This window comes from Podarcis melisellensis (genome assembly GCF_964234715.1).
Source record: "Podarcis melisellensis genome assembly, chromosome: 9".
NCBI lineage: Eukaryota > Metazoa > Chordata > Lepidosauria > Squamata > Lacertidae > Podarcis > Podarcis melisellensis.
The window spans coordinates 60,202,990-60,220,344 of record NC_138541.1 but is presented as its reverse complement, the minus strand read 5'-3'; the positions used below and the strand labels follow the sequence as shown (position 1 = coordinate 60,220,344).

The following is a 17,355-nucleotide window of genomic DNA, read 5'->3' as shown; positions in this document are numbered from 1 at the left end:
TACCAGTCAATTTAGGGGGGTGGGCATTTTCTTTCTCCATGTTTCTACTAAGGAATAAATATAGAAGTTGAATAAAATGGGAGCAAGGACACAGCTTTGTTTAACACCATGGTAGGTTTCTATTTCCTTAGATAAATGGCCCTGTCGGTCACACCTAACCTGGGCCCGAATGTTTTCGTATAAGCTGTGGATGAGACGCAGTAGATGTCTGTCTATGTTTGAGGCACTTAGGTTTTCCCAAAGCCTATCTTGTGATATTAAATCAAAGGCAGATGAAAGCTGCATAGAGCTGCATGAAAGCTTCTTTTCTTGAGGTATATTTTTCCGCAAGATGTTGGAGTACTAGGCCTTGGTCTAAAGTTGATTGGTTTGCCCTGAAAACCAGCTTGTGCTTCTGAAAGGACATATTCTCGCTACATCCAGTCCTCAGGTTTATTACATAAGTGGGCAGCACAGAGTTTACTAATAATGCTTAGGAGACTAATTGGTCTGTAATTAGCAGGGTCAAACCTGCTCCCTTTCTTGTATATTGGGAAGATGATTGCTAGCCCCCAATCCTCTGGGATAGTAACCGATTGATCTATGCTGGTAAATGGCAGCAAGCACTGGGCCCACCATTCAGCATTGGCCTTGAGGAGCTCAAGGGAAATATTGTCTGTGCCAAGAGCTTTGCCAGGTTTAAGAGACTGAATAAGCCTGCAGGCTTCTTCAGTTGACACTGGGGGCCACTGAGCCCTGGTATCACTTAAGAGGTAGGGACTGAGCCTGTAGATGTTTTTTCTGTATAGGGATTGGAAGTATGACTCCCATGCCCCAACAGGGATGGAGTATTCCACTTTGGAGGGGGAGTCTTGCCATCCCTTTGCAACAATTTTCCAAAAGGTAGCTGAGTCTCTCCTTCGAGAATGCATAAGTGAGCTCAAACGAGTTTAAGTGCAAGGGTAAAGACTTAAGGTTTACCAGGCTTTTAGCCTGCTGTGGTTGTTTTTAGTGCTGCCTTTTATTTATTTATTAGATTTTATTGGTGATTGTAAAATGGTATGAAGATTTTTAATGGAAGAGTAATATAGAAATGCATTAAATAAATAAATATATTGCCTGCAGAAAGCCCCAGAATCAGTCCCTGGCATTGCCAACTAAAAGGATCAAGCAGTGGATAATAGGAAAGAGTATCTGCCTGGGACCCTGGAGAGCCAAAGGCTGTCAGAGTAGACAATACTGGGGTAGATAGACGAATACTCTGACCATTATATGACACCTTCATATTTTTTCAAAATAGCTGGTTTCCTACAGCTAGGCTATATTGAGGTTATTATAGGTATAATAACTATGAAAGCATAAATACAGCAAGCTTAATATGAATTCCTGTCTTAATATGTACGAATAAAACTCTATGCTTCCTATTCTCTCTTGCTTGGTCTATGTGGGCTCCCTTTGCAATGTCAGCTTTTAGTATGTGATACCTGGCAGGAATTAGATATGTAGGGATACATTCTAACAAAATGAGTGTTTTCAGTAAATACCAGTACTTTTTTGATAGGCATTCACAATGCACAAAATTGGAAGACAGCACAAAGACTAACTATTCACAAAGCAGTCTCTGATATTTTCAACAAAAGTTGAAAATGCACAAAAGTTCCTCTCATACCAGCAGATCTGTTTATTTTATATAAATTCAGCTCAATGAAAACTGACTTTAATGCTACAACTCTAAACAACTTCTTCATTGTTTGGAAGCTTAACATGATTATTCAACCATACAACAGGGGTTAGCAAATTTTTTCAGCAGGGGGCCAGTCCACTGTCCCCCAGACCTTGTGGGGGGCCAGACTATATTGGGGGGTGGGGGAAATGAACGAATTCCTATGCCCCACAAATAACCCAGAGATGCATTTTAAATAAAAGGGCACATTCTACTCATGGAAAAACACGCTGATTCCTGGACCATCCGCGGACTGGATTTAGAAGGCAATTGGGCCGCATCTAGCCCCCAGGCCTTAGTTTGCCTACCCATGCCATACAACATGAACGTTACTGATATAATGAAATCTGCATATGATTATTTTAATATAATTTTAACTCAGTGAAAATGCTCTCTCTTCTTCGTTGCTGGACAGTTTAACGTAAATGGCTGCCCGAAGATTAGACCAGAAAAGTCCATGCTTGCTTTTCTCCTTTGGCCACTCCAAGTACGTTCTCTTGGCCATGAGAGCTTTCAGTTTGTGGTACCTGGTAGGAATGATGTATGCAGGGATTGGTTCCAGCACAATCAGGATTAAACTGTCAGCATTTTCACTGAATAACTTGTGATGGGCAAAGTAGAGCTCATAATGACACCATTCACTCTGCACAAAGTAAGGAGACAGCACAAAGATCGACTTGTAACTTTTCTCAATGCAGTCTATGATATTCTCCACAATGCTCTTGCCTGCAACAAAGTTCCTCTCGTGCTGGCAGATCCGTATGGAGCCATCCTCCTTCTCCAAGTTTGGAATCAATACGTTTTTCACCCACTCAGAATCATGTTCACTGTAGGAGATAAAAGCATGGAACTCTATGTTGGGGAGCATGTCTTCAGGATTACTCTTCCGAATCCTGTGTTTTGCTTGAGTCCACTTCCACATCATCTTCAAATACCATAGAACGTCAAAACGGATGCAGAGGAAGGAAACAGTGGCTACTAAGACCACGGTAATAATTATAACTATTGTAATCAGAAGACTCACGTTGCAAACAACTTCAGAGACGTGAAAGTCCTTTAAAAGGGTCCCCCTTAAGTAGTCTGGGTACTCGCACACATAAGCGTCAGGCCAATCAACCAACTCCATAGATCCTTGCTTTTGAAGACTGATGAACTGTCTTAATTCACAGGTACATGTGAATGGATTGTGTCCTGCTTTTAGCTGTTTGATGCCTTGACATGTCTGATAGAATTCAGAAGATGGTGAGACAATAGAGTTCATTTCTATATTCAGGAACCTCAGATTTCTAAACTGACCACATCCAGGCAGTTTAGCTAGTTTATTGGATGCCAAATGTATTTCTTCTAAAGCCGTCAGCTCAGTAATCTCTTTGGGAATGCTTGAAATCTGGTTGTTTTGAAGATAAATCATTTGAATATTGACTGGCAGACATCTAAAGACTGATTCAGACAACTTATTAAATGACAAATCTAATTCAACCAGATTTTTACCCCAGTCACAGTTATTCTCATGGTCTTCATACTGCAATAAATTCAGGCTAATATCCAAATATTTCAAAGATGCCATGTGACTGGTCATTAAACTTACTCTGACAAGTTTTTTGAACTGATTACTTTTTAAAATGAGCTTTTCAAGGAATATTAAGTTCTTGCAATTTTGAAAAACGGTGTCTGTAAAACTGTTATTTGAAAAACATAAGTAAGTAAAATGACTGGGGTTTGAAGGGCAAAGCATGTGTATCAAACCTGCATCAGAAATGGTCAAGGCTGTAAGGTTCATCTCCGAAAACAATTCCAACATATATTTTGCATCAGAACGAAACGTAGTCAATGTAGTTTGCTTAATTGTCAAAGTTTTGAGTGCAGTTTTTGTATACTTAAACTCTATTGAATTTGGAGCTTCCAACTGTGATGCATTGGCTATAACAAAATATTCAATGGTTGATTCCCATACAGTCTGAAGAATTTCAATGAAGTCTTCCCAGTCACATTGTATATTGTTCAGTGTTAGGTTTAGTAATGTTGAGTTTTTGTTAAGTTTCAGCAGGAAAGTTCTTAAGTCATTGACTTGTGATTCTTGGATATTTGACAGCTCTAAACTTTCTGTTATATTGATTTCTAGATCTGGCAATACTTGATAATCATTGTTTGGTGGGAATATAATATGAAGGCTCCTTGTATTGAACACTGGAAGATTTCCATGGATATATTCAGAGAGGTCTTCTAGGCCCAAGAACAGAGTTTCCAGTTGTAAATGAGCAAGAACACTGAAATCTGATTTCTGAATTCTTCTAGCACTGAGGCCAAGATATTCCAGCTTCAACATTTTGCTAAATTCCGGGCATGTGGGCATGTCTACATAGTTATTGTAAGAGAGATCTAGATGCCTGAGACTTGTAACAGGATGACAAGAAAGACTTTGCAAGTTGTTATAGGATAGATCTAGATGTTCTAAGTCTTCATTGTACTGGAAGACACTGAAGTTCAGCTTTCCAATGAGATTATGAGAAAGAATTAGTACCTGGAGCTTAGAAGAAGAACTGAAATCTGAAATCTGAAGTTCAGAGATACTGTTATATGACAAATCCAACACTGTCATTTGTGCTGGAAGGTTCTTAGGTACTTTAACTAGAAATCTGTTGGAAAAGTCCATAATCAATCCTTTCCCCGCAGAACATTGGATGTTATTCCAGAAGATTATTGCAAGGAGGAAGGCACTAAGGAAATGGTTGGTGACTGAACTTCTTTCATCTACCATTGTGCATGAAGATACTTTAAATGTTTTTACTGGTGACTTTCATCACTCCACATTGACCACAGGCCTGTAGGAGGAGAAATGCAGCAGCATGTTAATGAAATCACACCAAGAAGTTCAAAATGAATTATAGCAGCTATAATTCCTGGATGCCTTGGACTCTTATTTCCTATTTGTTTTAGTTGATGAGAACCATGAAGATGTATGTGCATGCACACACACACACAAGCAGACACATGTTCTGAAGAAACATATTCTGATTACAATGAAGTTTTGATACTTAGGTGTGAAGGGGTGTCTACCAGGATACACACTACCCTGGTATGGGTGCCCAGGGGATGAGAAAGAGGAGATGGGAAAATTTGACTTGGATAGAGCATGAGACTCTTAATCTCATAGTCGTGGGCACAAGATTCCTGCATTGCAGGGGGTTGGACTAGATGACCCTTGTGGTCCCTTCCAACTCAACAGTTCTATGATTCTGTGACTCCTTTGAAGCCTTGATGTCCCTCAAGGACAGCATTGTTGTTGGTTTTTTGTATCTTTATTTTAGATTTGGTTGTGATATATGTGGAAATTTTTCAGTTTGGTTTTGTATTTTTTAATGTTTCATTTATTGTTTATGACTACTTTTGAGTACACTACTGTTATGACTACTGTTGTGGTTATGTATTTTTTTAATGTTGTAAGCCGCCTTGATCATGGTCTGAACTGTGGATAGGTGAAGTACAAATAAAATTATGTATGTATTGAAAACAAGTAGACTTACTTTTGAGTACACTCATACCGGGCTGCACTGTCAAAGGAACTTGGCATGTTCAGGTTATGATTCAAGTTTATGGCATTTGACAAGTTATGTTGAGGGAACTTGATGTTTTCGTCAGTTCCAGCAACAGAAACAAAAGCTGAACGAGCCCCTCTCTTCCGGGTGGTGGGGAAAAGGGAAGTGAAACTAAGGCAGCAATCCAGACTCACCTACTTGAGAGTAAGTCCCATTGAGTTCGAGGGGTCTTGCATCCGAGTAGAGGGGCGCTGCACAGGATCGCAGGGCACTCAAGAAGGGAAGGCGCGTGATGCAAAGAAAACAGCACCACCCTCCACCACGGTGGTCTTTTGCTCTCACTGCCTGCTTTGTTCACCGTGGGAAACAGTCGAGACGGAGTTCACTTCTGGCCGCTGAAGCGCACGGGTGCGGAACCTCAGCTACCGCGACTGGCTTGCTGCTGCTGTGAAGTCTGCCTGCTTCAGATTTGTTGGGGAGGGAGCTAGAAAAAGAGCCCCGCCCACTACTCTTGTCCGACCCCATTGCCTCCCCACACCTCCACCCCCGCTTTCCGTCAGAGAAGGGAGAAAGAAAGCGCAGAGCAGCGCGCAAGCTCAGTGACTGGGGGCCTTGAGAGGTTTTGAAGAAGAGGTTGGATGGCTATCTGTCGTAGAGGATTTAGCTAAGATTCCTGCATTGCAGGACTAAGTGACCCTGGGGGGTCCTTTCCAACTACAATTCTGTGATTCAACAACAAGAACACTAGCCCAGAAGTAATAAAATATGTATTTGTTTGTTTTCCTGCTTCCTTTTAAAATACAACTGCTATTGCTTTTACACTATCTGTCACTAGCTCTCTACTGAGTTGGTTGCTGTCGTCACCTCCCCATATTAATTTTTTTCTCCGCTCTGATCCAGTGGTGTCCAAACTTTTTTCAAAGAGGGCCATATTTGATGAAGTGAAGGGCTGTGAGGGCTGACCAAAGGGCCAACCAATGTTGTTAACCTTTTTTTAAGATTGACGTTGAGCTTTTTAAAATTATTTTACCCCAAAGTTGTTGAGCTGTTTTTAGGATTGAAGTTGTAGAGGTTTTTTAGAATTTTACCCCAGGAAATAAACTGCCACAGGGGCCGGATTAAACCAACCAGCGAGCTGCATTAGGCCCCCGAAACAGACTTTGGACATTCCTGGTTAATATACCATCCGGGAGTTCCCCCTGCCCCCCCGCGCATGTTAAGGAAAAGACAGTGTTGCCTGTTCAAATGGCATTCCCGGTTTCAATTCCTAGCAGTTCTTTTTAAACACCCTTTTGTTTATTTTGAAATATGCTACTTACTGAGAAGGCTGCGTTCATTCTTGCTTTTGAGAAACATCCGAAGCTCCTTAAGAGCAGGAATCAGTCTGGCTCAAAGAATGGTCTACTCCTTCCTTGTTGTTTGAGGTGCTTCCATGAGAGATAACCCCATCCCCACAGATGTTGCAGGTGGCAGTGGTGATAAGAGTGATGGAGACTGGGTCATGGATAAGAGTGGGAGAGACTGCCAACCTGATGCCCTCTAGATATAAAGACTGCATCTCCAGGAGTGCCTTTTGCCAGTTTTGGCAGATAAAAAAAGCTACAGCCATTTCTGGATTGGTATAGCTTGTTCACAGCACTGGTAACTTCAAGGCTGGATTACTAGCATGCACTCAATGTACCTTTGAGGTTGGTCTGGCGGCTGCAGCTAGAGCAGCACCTGGTGGCTAAGTTGCTTGGAGGAGTAAACCACCTCCAGCATGCAACATCTTGTTTGAGGGATTTGCATTGGCTGCCAATTTGCTGCTGGGTTAAGGTTTTGGTACTGTTATAAATCACCCCAATCTAACCCCAGTGTGAGATTCCAGGGATCCAGGTGTTTTGCATTTCCTTTGAAAATGAGGCACAACGGAGACTGGGGTGTCTTTATGATACATGGGATATTTATACATCCAAACAACCTGACCCTATGATTGGCAGGTTCAAAGCAATACACTCCAAGAGGGTCTTGTTCCTCGCATTGCTGCAGTCTTGGATTCAAAAAGAAATCAAATGTGGCTCTTTGTCCCTCTGCTTAGCTTGCTGTGTTTAACAGACTGACACTTTTTCTCTCTAGCTCACAACCCAGGCAACTGCAATCCTAAAAACTCCATTCTGCTTTTTCTCTTTTAACTATCTCTCAGTGGAAGGAGGGGCTCACACCCATCTGGTGTCCAGTATATAGTATTCGCTTTGTTAATTGCTCATTACCTTCATTTTGTTCTTCTTGATGACTCTTCTCCCAGGCAATTTCATGAACATGGAAAAACTGGTTTGGTCTCTATTTTGATACTGCTAAATTCAGCCTCTACCAGTCCATCTTAATACTCTAAGCATTACTTAAACTCTAACACTCACTAGACCCAGTAATTTAGGGGAGTCAAGGCACTCACAAACTCATAAAACTAACATGCATGACCCTATGCAGTTTGGGACTAAGTTACTTGAGATACTGCCCTTATCCCTTATAGACCCAGCAGGTCACTGTTTTACAGGAGAAATTCTAAAATATGAGAGGTCCTCTCGATAGCAACTCAGAACAGGGTTTTCAACATGGCTGCCCATTTTGTAGAACAGCATTCCATCTGAGATATGACAGCCCCTCACTAGCGGTACTTTCTGAAAATGATGGAAGACATTTTTGTTTCAACAAGCTTTTTCAGGAGTACGAAAAGTTATCTGCCTTAGCTGTTCATTCTGTATTGTTTTTAAACCTATCCTTAGTTGTTGTTATTTTCCAAACTATTTTTAGCTGTTTTATGGTATGCTTGTAAATCACATTAAGACACACATGTAAAAGGAAATTTATAAATTAATAGATGGTGATAACAGTGATGAAGATATCACCCATCACTTTTTCTGTATTTGAAGAAAATAGGCACTATACAGAAATATAACAATATCACATCTTACTAGGTTGGAATTAGTCTGCAATTAACAGAAGACAGTAAAATGCACTGAAATGTTTTACATCTCTTTATTGAAAAATGACAATTTGGAATTATAAGTAAAAAAAGCAAGGGAAAAGAGAGGAAAGCATGGGTGTTAACATGTTTGATAAAGAATGGGTATGTAAACATGATTATGAGATTATTTACATAAAAAATACAAGTCGCTAATATGACGCCCATGGGTACAATGGCTGCACTGAGGTCTTCTCCTGGTGTCCACAAAGCCTTTAAGTGCACACACACACCATAGTGCCCTCTTGAGCATAAGGTGGTGAGCATAGTTACCTTTTCCTCCCTTGAAAATTAATTAGAGCTAAAGGAAGAAGTTGAAAGAGTGACACTCCAAGTGTTTTCCAGCTGGGTTAGGTTCTTTAGGATAAACCAAGTTCCTATTTGTTTCTTAGGTCACTTGGTTTTGCTGGGCTGACAGAGTCATAGTAGTATTTCACCATTACAGCAGCATTCCTGCAGTACAAGAGAGATCAAGCTGGGAGCTCCTTGTGCCTATGAGCTGCCCCGGTGGTGCCAATAGCAGGCCATCTGGGTGTTTTGGCTTGAGACCCTAGTCCAAGACCTGTGATGTCCTGACCTAACACTGTTTATAATCAGGGAAAGTGCTTCATTTTGTAACAAACATAAACTGGATTTATTCTTCCCTAAGACCCAAAGGTGGTGCTATTTGGTTAATTATAGGACAAGGTGGAAGTTAGTTATATTAAATAAGTATTAACAATATTAACCGTGGAGCACTTGTAGATTGTCCATGGAAGATTTCAGGAGTGAAAAATAAATAAATAAATAAAAAGTCTTCTTACCGCCCCTGTTAAACCTGAACAGTAGTACTGCAATGTTCCTGATGCTGGCTGGAGTCCTGAACAGGACCATCATGTAGCTATCCAGCAGTTCACTGCAACATTTTGGGGCATTCTCCCACTTCTCCCAAAACTAAATAGGGTGGTCCTGTGCTTATCAGCAGGACAGTGAAATGGGGCCACCACCAGAAACTCTTCACTTTCTTACACTCCCACCACATATGATAAAACGTTCTTTCTTTTTCTTTACATTTCCAACACTTATTACATGTCTTATACATTTTTGCTAATTTTACCGGTGTGATGTACCATCTATAAAACATTTTCATCACGTTTTCCTTCAATGCCATGCATGCAGTAAATTTTAGATTTTCTTTCCACAATTTTTCCCAATCATCAAATTGAATATTATACCTGTCCTTTCGGGGCAGAATTTCTACGATAAAGATGAGCGTGCTTCCAAAGATACTATTTCTATTTCAGACTATCCCTATTATAAAGGGGGTAGGGATTTTTAAAGAATGGCAAAGAGTGATTTCAAGGTATATCTGGCAGGGGGGAAAGCCAAGAATAAAATATAAGTTACTAACAGATGCAAAAGAAAGAGGAGGCTATGCCCTGCCAGATATGAAATTATATTATGAAGCAGCATGCCTATGTTGGTTAAAGGAATGGATAAAATTAGAAAATAAGGAATTACTAGATTTGGAAGGTTTTGATAACAGATTTGGATGGCACGCATATCTATGGTATGATAAAAAGAAAGTTCATAAAGGTTTTGAGAACCACATTTTCAGGAATTCGTTAATAGATGTATGGGACAGGTACAAAAATTTATTGGAACCAAAAGTACCACATTGGTTATCTCCACTGGAGGTTATGAACGTAAAGAAAATAAATATGAGAAGTAAATGGATTACATATGGTGAAATAGTAATCAAAGAAGGAGGAAAATATGAAACCATATGAACAAGTTAAAGATTATGTATACGATTGGTTGCATTATTTCCAAGTAAATGAAATGTTTAGAAAAGATATAAAAGAAAGTGGTTATGAAGAAAAAGATTCAAAGTTTCAAACAGACATAATAAATAATGAATGTAAAACTTTGTCAAGATATTATTGGAATGGTATACGAAAGATGAAGAGGTTAAATCGGTAATGATACAATGGGCCAAAGACTTCGGGTACCACCACAGACAATTAAGGGCTTCTTATTGCATGAGTGGTTCCCCAGCTTTGGAGAAAGAAAATATTAGACTGTGAATTAAAAAACAAACAAACAAAAAAGAATGAGTATGGTCCTGGGGAAGAGACACAGAAGATGAGAGCAGCTGACCACCAGTTAAAAAGGAAAGTGGGGGCAGGGAAGAGGAAGAGGAATGGCCTGGCTGAGACCCTGATAGCTAACCTTATAGTATTTTGGAGGGAGCTGGAGAATTTAAGCTGAGGCAGGAGCCACAAAGCATTTTACAACCATGATACATTTGGATTTCTGAGTTCCATGGACATCATCCCTTTTGGGTCACTTTTTTCTCCTGTCCCCTGACATCCCCACTCAAGATACGGAGGCAGGAAGCTCCACTCATCTTTCACTTTTCTAAGTGATTTGGGTAAAAGTCAGATTAAGTACAAAGCCACATAGAAGAGGAAGTAGTAAAAAGCTTCGATCATCAACTTTCCTCCTTCAATACAATGTACTTTTCAAGTAAATGTGCATCTCCCATCTCTAAAAGCCCATTTCTAAACATTTAAGTGTATCAAGAAATCAAAAGTTATCAGCTATACAGAACCAGGCAGGGCAGGAGGTGAAGAGTCACTGTGCAATCCTTATACTCAACTAAGGCCAGTCCACCATGAGGCAAGGTGAGGCCACCACCTCAAGCAACAGGATCCACAGGGACAGCAGATCCTGATGCAGATCTTTATTCCCCCCTCATTCCTGATGTAGATCTTCCCTCACCCCTTCTTCCCTGGAGAAGAGGGGGGTGCCATTTGGGGGTCTGCTACAGGTGCCAGAACACCTCTGGCCAGCACTCCACTCTGCGGCAAGTCCTATAAGGTATGCAAGATATAGGACTAAAGCCGAAGCCCGCAAAACTTACGAGGAATTCACTTATTGAAGAAACATTCTTAGGGCAGCGCCATATGAGATGCTAAAAATATACCCCCTCACCCCGCCATCCCTGCACGGTTGCCAACAGACCCTCCAAGGGTCCCTGTTTTCCAGGGACAGCCCCAAATTTACAAAAGCTGTCCCAGCAGTCCTTTCTTTTTTTTTCAGGGGGTAGTCAAGGGTACGCAGTACCAGCACCTCTTACAGGGAACCAGGCAGAGGGCCTTCTCAGTAGTGCCACCCGCCCTGTGGAACGCCTTCCCACCAGATGTCAAAGAGAAAAATAACTACCAAACTTTTAGAAGACATCTGTTTAGGGAAGCTTTTAATGTTTAATAGGTTATTGTATTTTACTGTTTTGTTGGAAGCCGCCCAGAGTGGCTAGGGAAACTCAGCCAGATGAGCGAGGTATAAATAATAAATTGTTGTTGTTGTTGTTGTTGTTGTTAAAAAGTGTGGCACTTACTATAACAACTGATGACTGTAGGCACCTATTTGTCTAGAAAAGCTCTGCATCCCAGTTTCTGATTTGATCCGGGAATGTCCCGCTTTTCCTTAGGACGTCCCTATTTTCATCGGAGAAATGTTGAAGGGTATGGAATTATGTGACCGCAGAGCCAAGGAGATAAATAAACTATGCAAACTTTAGAAGGCATCTGATGGCAGCCCTGTATAGGGAAGTTAAAAAATAAAATAAAAATGTTTTGTTTTGTTTTTATATCTGTTGGAAGTCGCCCGGAGTGGCTGGGGGACAACCCGGTCAAATGGGTGGGGTATAAATAATAACGATGATGAGGGTGGAATAGGAAGTCCCTGTTTTCATTTGAGAAATGTTGGAGGACATATGCCAAAATCTGCCCAGAGCTTCACATCGAGTCTTGTTGCCCTTTGGAAGAAGGCAGAGTAGGGAAAGAAGCGAAAAGTTTGGGAACTGCCCCCAAACTGAGACGCCAGCGGGCAGCTTTCTCCGCCTGCTCCGTTCCTCGCGCCAGAGGGCATAGTCCGGGCTTCCCTCCCTCTTCGCAGCAGGGTAAAATCCGAGCCCGCCGGCAGGCGGTACCCGCTTCGTGTCGCGCCGCCCTGCTCCTTCGGACGAGCAGCAAGCCTGGCGGTGGGAGGACCAGGCCGGAGAAAGCTCTGCCCCCCGGCCCGGCCCTCCGCTCCCGCCCCTCGGCTCCTCTCCCTCTCCCGGCCTGTGCCGACGTGGCCGGGCGGAGAGCGGAAGGCGCCCGGGGCGCGCCAAGCAGGCAGCGGCTCAGCGGTAAGGGGCGACGCGGCTTCTCCTTGTATTTTGTTCCCCATGGCGATTTGGAGACTTTTGAAGCGCCCCTCGCGCCGAAAAGTTTCCTTCCTTTCCCTTGGCGATGCTGTTCAGTATTGATGGGCGAGGAAGAGCCCGGCGTAATCTTCTGCCTGCGAGAAGTTTGCAAGCGGGAGCAGTGAAACTCGCCGCAACCATAACTCAAGCCTTTGTCCCGGGGAAGGGTGGGTACGGGGGGGGGACTCTCTGTCGTCTCCAGCCACGGGTTTATGTGGGTCCACTTAGGGGAGAGATCTCCAAAGGGCAGCAACCGTTGGATGGATGGAGGCGTGAGAGGCTTCCCCTAAAGCCATTCGCGAGAACCGCTTGCAAATCGGTTTGTTTTAAGGAAGGCAGACCCCGTGTGCCAAACCGAGGACGCCTTTCGGTGGCGCCTCCCTGGGAAAATAGGTGCGGTGCGCACCTATAAAAAGGAACGGGCAAGAGGGCAGTCGCCTTCCCATCAAGTAAATAAATAAATAAAAATACTTAACTAAAAGTAGAAATTGTAGGAAGATTTTTTCCCCTGAGCATTTGGGGTCCAAATAAAGTAATTGAAAACAACTGTTGGGGAGGCAGTTCCTTCCAAATCTGCTAGACAGGTGACAGGGTTCCTGCTCCCACACCATCCTGGCTTCCTACCCCTCCACTAAAATAAATCCTGGCTGCGCCCATGAGAGGTAGAAAAGTGTGCTTCCTGCATTGCAAGGAGTTAGACTGGATGGCCCTCAGGGTCAATTCCAATTTGATGAGTCTGTGTCCACTGATGTAAAAGGTGTGTGTGTGCACAACAAGGCACTGATGACTGGCCTGTGCTCCCTGCCACGTGTGCATGTCTGTAAAAGGCACGCTTCTTTCTTGTAACGTGTGAATCGGCCATTCCTTTTGAAGTGTGGATTAAGTATTGAAGAACACTGCGTTAAGGCGTTAGTTCTCAGCAGATGTCAGTCTAATCCAAGGCATAGGCTTGTTTAATTTATACCTGTTCATAGCATAAAGGTAAACTGGGCGGCAAACTAGACATAACATGAACAGCCATGCTTGTTTATTCATGTGTCTATCCCATTCATGTATAACACAGGGAAGGGATTTATCATTTTAACAGCAGTAGCTGAATGGCTTCTGACACGACACTTCCCCCCCAAAGACAGCTCACTTCTAGAATAGGTACCACTTATTTGTAGTGTGGGAAGCTAAGTTGGACAGGAAGGAGGGTTCAGTTTGCATTACCTGCAAACACTTTCTGTTGTAAAATGTCTCTTTATTGTAAAATGTGTTTCATGTACATGGACACATACAAACACTGTATAGAGCAGTCATGTGAACCAACAAATGCGACTACCCATCACACATCTGGTTGGAACTAATTATCTGTAAAGATAGTTTGGTTTGTTATTTTGCTGTTTGCGTTATGGCATAAGATATTTCAGAGGGTTGCAAAAGCTAAACAAAATAAAAAGTATTGTAGCACCTTAAAGACTTAAGAGATTTATTATGGCATAAACTTTCATGGACTCAAGTCCACTTGGGCAGGTGCATGATAAGATATGTAGCTTATTGATGTAACTTTAATTTATTATGTTGTGAGTGGCTCTTAGGGGCTGTCAAACCATATTAATGGTAAAAGAAATCTTTTTTAAAAGTCTGTAATAAATCAAAAGTCAAGACATTGCAACGTCAAAGAGTTCTACATTATAGGTCAGTTTACTTGAATGAGCCAAATTCTGCCAAGTGGCTTTGTATTTGGATAGTAAAGCAGCCTTACAGGGACAGTATATGGAATAAAAGATGCCTGGCCCTATAGGTAAATTGGGACAGTCATATTTTTTTTCTATACCATTATCCAGGAAGGAGTTGTTGTTGTTGTTGTTAAATTTTGTGCACGGCCTTATACCTGCAGGTCTCAGGGCGGTTCACAGGATAAAATCACAATATAAGACACAAAATACATAATCAAAATAAAAACAAGAACGACCCAATAACCCAATATGTACTGCTGCTTTCAAGGTCTCCCACCCCCGTTCAAAATGTTTCAATGAGTGCAGAAAGCACCATGCTTCTAGCTGCTCCAAGCAGCTGCAAATTGTTCTTGAAAAGAAGAGCCGTGGAAGCCTTTGCACCACCGTGTAAGTGCTTTATAATTAAAACAAAAAAAAATTACTGTACTTTTCCGTGTATAAGACTATGCTTTTTTCTTTAAAAATCATGCTAAAAAGTGGGGGTCGTCTTATACATGGATAGTGCATAGGGTGGACGTTTGATTGGTTGCTGCCGTGGCTGTCAGCAGCTATTGTGCATGTTATTGGTTGCTGCGTCAATGGGTGGTGTTGATTGGCTGACATTCTGGCAGTTGGGTGGGCAATTGGCAGCTTCTGCCGGTGATGGGACAGACGGGAGGCGGATTTAGCGATGTGTGTTGGTGAGCAATTTTCGGCAATCCCCCCTAAAAAAAAGCTCAACCCTGGGTAATCCCCACAAAAAAGCTCAACAACTCTGTGCCATCTCCCCCATTTTCTTAAATTTGACTCCCCCAAAATAGGGCGTGTCCTATACATAGTACGGTAATTTGAAGGGTGATACATTGAAACAATTGCTGAAATAAAGGGGGGAAACCTTTATTTTAGCAGCACCTTGCTATCTGCATGGTGCTTTGAAGTCCCAACTTTGGGGCCCCAAAGCTCAGCCAAATTGAGCAGGTTCAGGTGCACAAGAGACTTTCCTTCACAGCAATGTTGTGTGCCCAGACCAAGCAGGATTGACCTCCTATGTAATGCATAGGAGTAGAATTCTACTTTATGCAAAGCTTCAAAAACTGCTGAAGCACTTTGTAAGCTGCCCAAGGGGGCATTGCAGCTGGTGCCAATTTGGAAGCAAATCTTTCTGAACCCCTTTTAGCCATGCCTTCATCCCAGTCTAGATGATAGGAGACACAAATATGTTCAGATAGAATAATTTTTATTTAATTTTTTAGTTTTCATATAATCACAACATTGTATTACAAACATGTTGATTTCTTTTCCTGCAGAATTTTCTTTAAAAAATGTCAGGTGACGGAAGTGAAGTGTTTACGCAAGAGAAAATATTGGAACATGGCAGCAATGTTTCAACTTCTGAGAGAGCAATGCAGAATGAAAAGACGGAACAAATACAAGATGATAAGAGGCAACGTTCTGAAAGCTCTAGCAATGAACAGGAAGGCGACCAGATGTCTTCAGGGCATCCTTCAAGTGTGGAACATTCCAGCGGAGGCATAACTACAGATGTTCCTACCGATTGCAGTGAATCTGTGAGCCTTGAACCAGAACCTGGATCTGAAGAACTGAACAAAAATAATGGCCCAGTAAGAATTTTAAAAATCTCTTATTTATTTTGTTCATGCAGTATACAAAGTTGTGTCATAGTTAGAACAGTGATGCAGAGTCCCTAGATGACCATACACAGAGTTGCTGGTTATAGAGAGAGGTGGGAGACAGTGACTCAGGGCTGCCATTTTCAGCAACAGGGCTGAGTGGGGTTGCCTTGTTCTTCTAGTAGTGCCAATCCTTCATAATGTGCCTTGCCAGCCCTTCTTCCGGCTGCTTTTGTTAGTTGTACACTCCCATATAGCATGCTAAAGGAATGTGCATTGCCATCGATTACTGTAGTTGGCATTATATAAAAATCAGTTCAAACAGAAACAACAGACTATGCTTTTGTCCCTGTAATGTGTGTTTGCATAATATTCTTGCATTCTTCCAAGTGTGGGTTACTGTATGCCTTTGGTTTCTGTGAAGATATGTTTGGGAATGCACAATAGTTTCTGTCTTTGGTTATCAGCGTTCCAAGTCAGCAGCAGTTGGTGGGGCAGAAAAGGCAGAGTGCTGTTGTGCTGCTGGAACAAAACCATGTTGGCTTCCTTCCTGCCATGTTTCAGCATGTTTAGGGACTATCTTGCCTGTAGTAAGAGATTCCAGAGAGGCAGTAATTCGGATTTTTTTAGGGAAGATAAAACATCCTAAGATTGCCCCTTCATAGCTAGCTTGCCTCTGGCAAACCAAGAATAAGCAGGGCACACTACACCGAGAGCCCAGAATGGTCAAAAGCTGAAAGGTAAAAGCTAAGCTTCATGTATGATTGAACTTTCCTTGGTGCTAAAGTTTCACGAAAGTTAAGAGTATGTCTGTAGATGGAAGCATGGAACTGGCAGCAACATCATTATTGCTTGTGTGCCTATAATAAATAATAAAACTATAGCAGCAATAGCTGCTTTTTCTCCAGTCAGCAGAATTTAATCAATTTTCAATCAGATTGCATTCAGCTAATTCTTCGTGTAAGCTGAAAAGATGCTTGATTGATTTCAGGTGAAAGGGATATAAACCAAAGCCTGCAAGAGGAGATTATTCATTCACTCCATCTGACAGTGAGAATCATACATATACAGTAAATAACTTCCCTTCCCACCTGCCACCCAGCATTCCAGTTTTGTTTCAGCCAAAGCACCTGGTCCCTGTTAAGGCTGGCATACTTAAAATGTGGGAAAAGATCTAAAAGCGCTCTAGGATTTTTAGCTTCCGTAATACTCTAGTGCAGTTACGCTTCCTAACTTCACAGTACCCTTTCTGTTTTGATTTGCTTAGAACCCCTGTGCGCTGCAGGGGATACTAAGGAATGTGTTCAGGATCACTTGTAGCTGCAGAAGAGCATGAGCCAGGCCTGTTGAGCCTCACCACCATGCTATGTCAACAGAATTTATGCCTTACTACATACCTCACAAGGGACGCGGCTGGCGCTGTGGGTTAAACCACAGAGTCTAGGGCTTGCCGATCAGAAGGTTGGCGGTTCGAATCCCCGCAACGGGGTGAGCTCCCGTTGCTCGGTCCCTGCTCCTGCCAACCTAGCAGTTCGAAAGCACCTCAAAGTG

At 42.2% G+C, this 17,355-nt stretch overlaps 2 protein-coding genes across 12 annotated transcripts in view; one reads left to right on the top strand and one right to left on the bottom strand.

Annotated features, from left to right (window-relative positions):
* Positions 1-17,355, top strand: part of FAM114A1 (family with sequence similarity 114 member A1) — a 48,423-nt gene that overhangs the window by 3,583 nt on the left and 27,485 nt on the right. For 4 of the 10 annotated variants that reach the window (XM_081924525.1, XM_081924518.1, XM_081924527.1 and 1 more), the window contains exons 1-3: positions 12,324-12,416; positions 14,463-14,581; positions 15,481-15,795. In XM_081924525.1, coding sequence (XP_081780651.1) covers positions 15,496-15,795 — 300 coding nt within the window. In that variant the 5' untranslated portion in view covers positions 12,324-12,416; positions 14,463-14,581; positions 15,481-15,495. Of the gene's footprint in view, positions 1-12,288; positions 12,417-14,462; positions 14,582-15,480; positions 15,796-17,355 lie in introns of those variants that run through there. The other 6 variants (XM_081924520.1, XM_081924521.1, XM_081924523.1 and 3 more) reach the window with 4 other exon arrangements.
* On the bottom strand, positions 1,646-5,940 carry LOC309377334 (toll-like receptor 6). Of its 2 annotated transcripts, none has more exons than XM_081924462.1 (2): positions 5,227-5,940; positions 1,646-4,524 (listed from the first exon to the last, which is right to left on the bottom strand). In XM_081924462.1, the coding sequence occupies exon 2, from the start codon at positions 4,458-4,460 to the stop codon at positions 2,076-2,078; it is 2,385 nt and encodes a 794-aa protein (XP_081780588.1). In that variant the 5' UTR covers positions 4,461-4,524; positions 5,227-5,940; the 3' UTR covers positions 1,646-2,075. The 2 variants fall into 2 exon arrangements, with proteins under 2 accessions (XP_081780588.1, XP_081780587.1); XM_081924461.1 differs by having other exon boundaries at positions 5,433-5,940.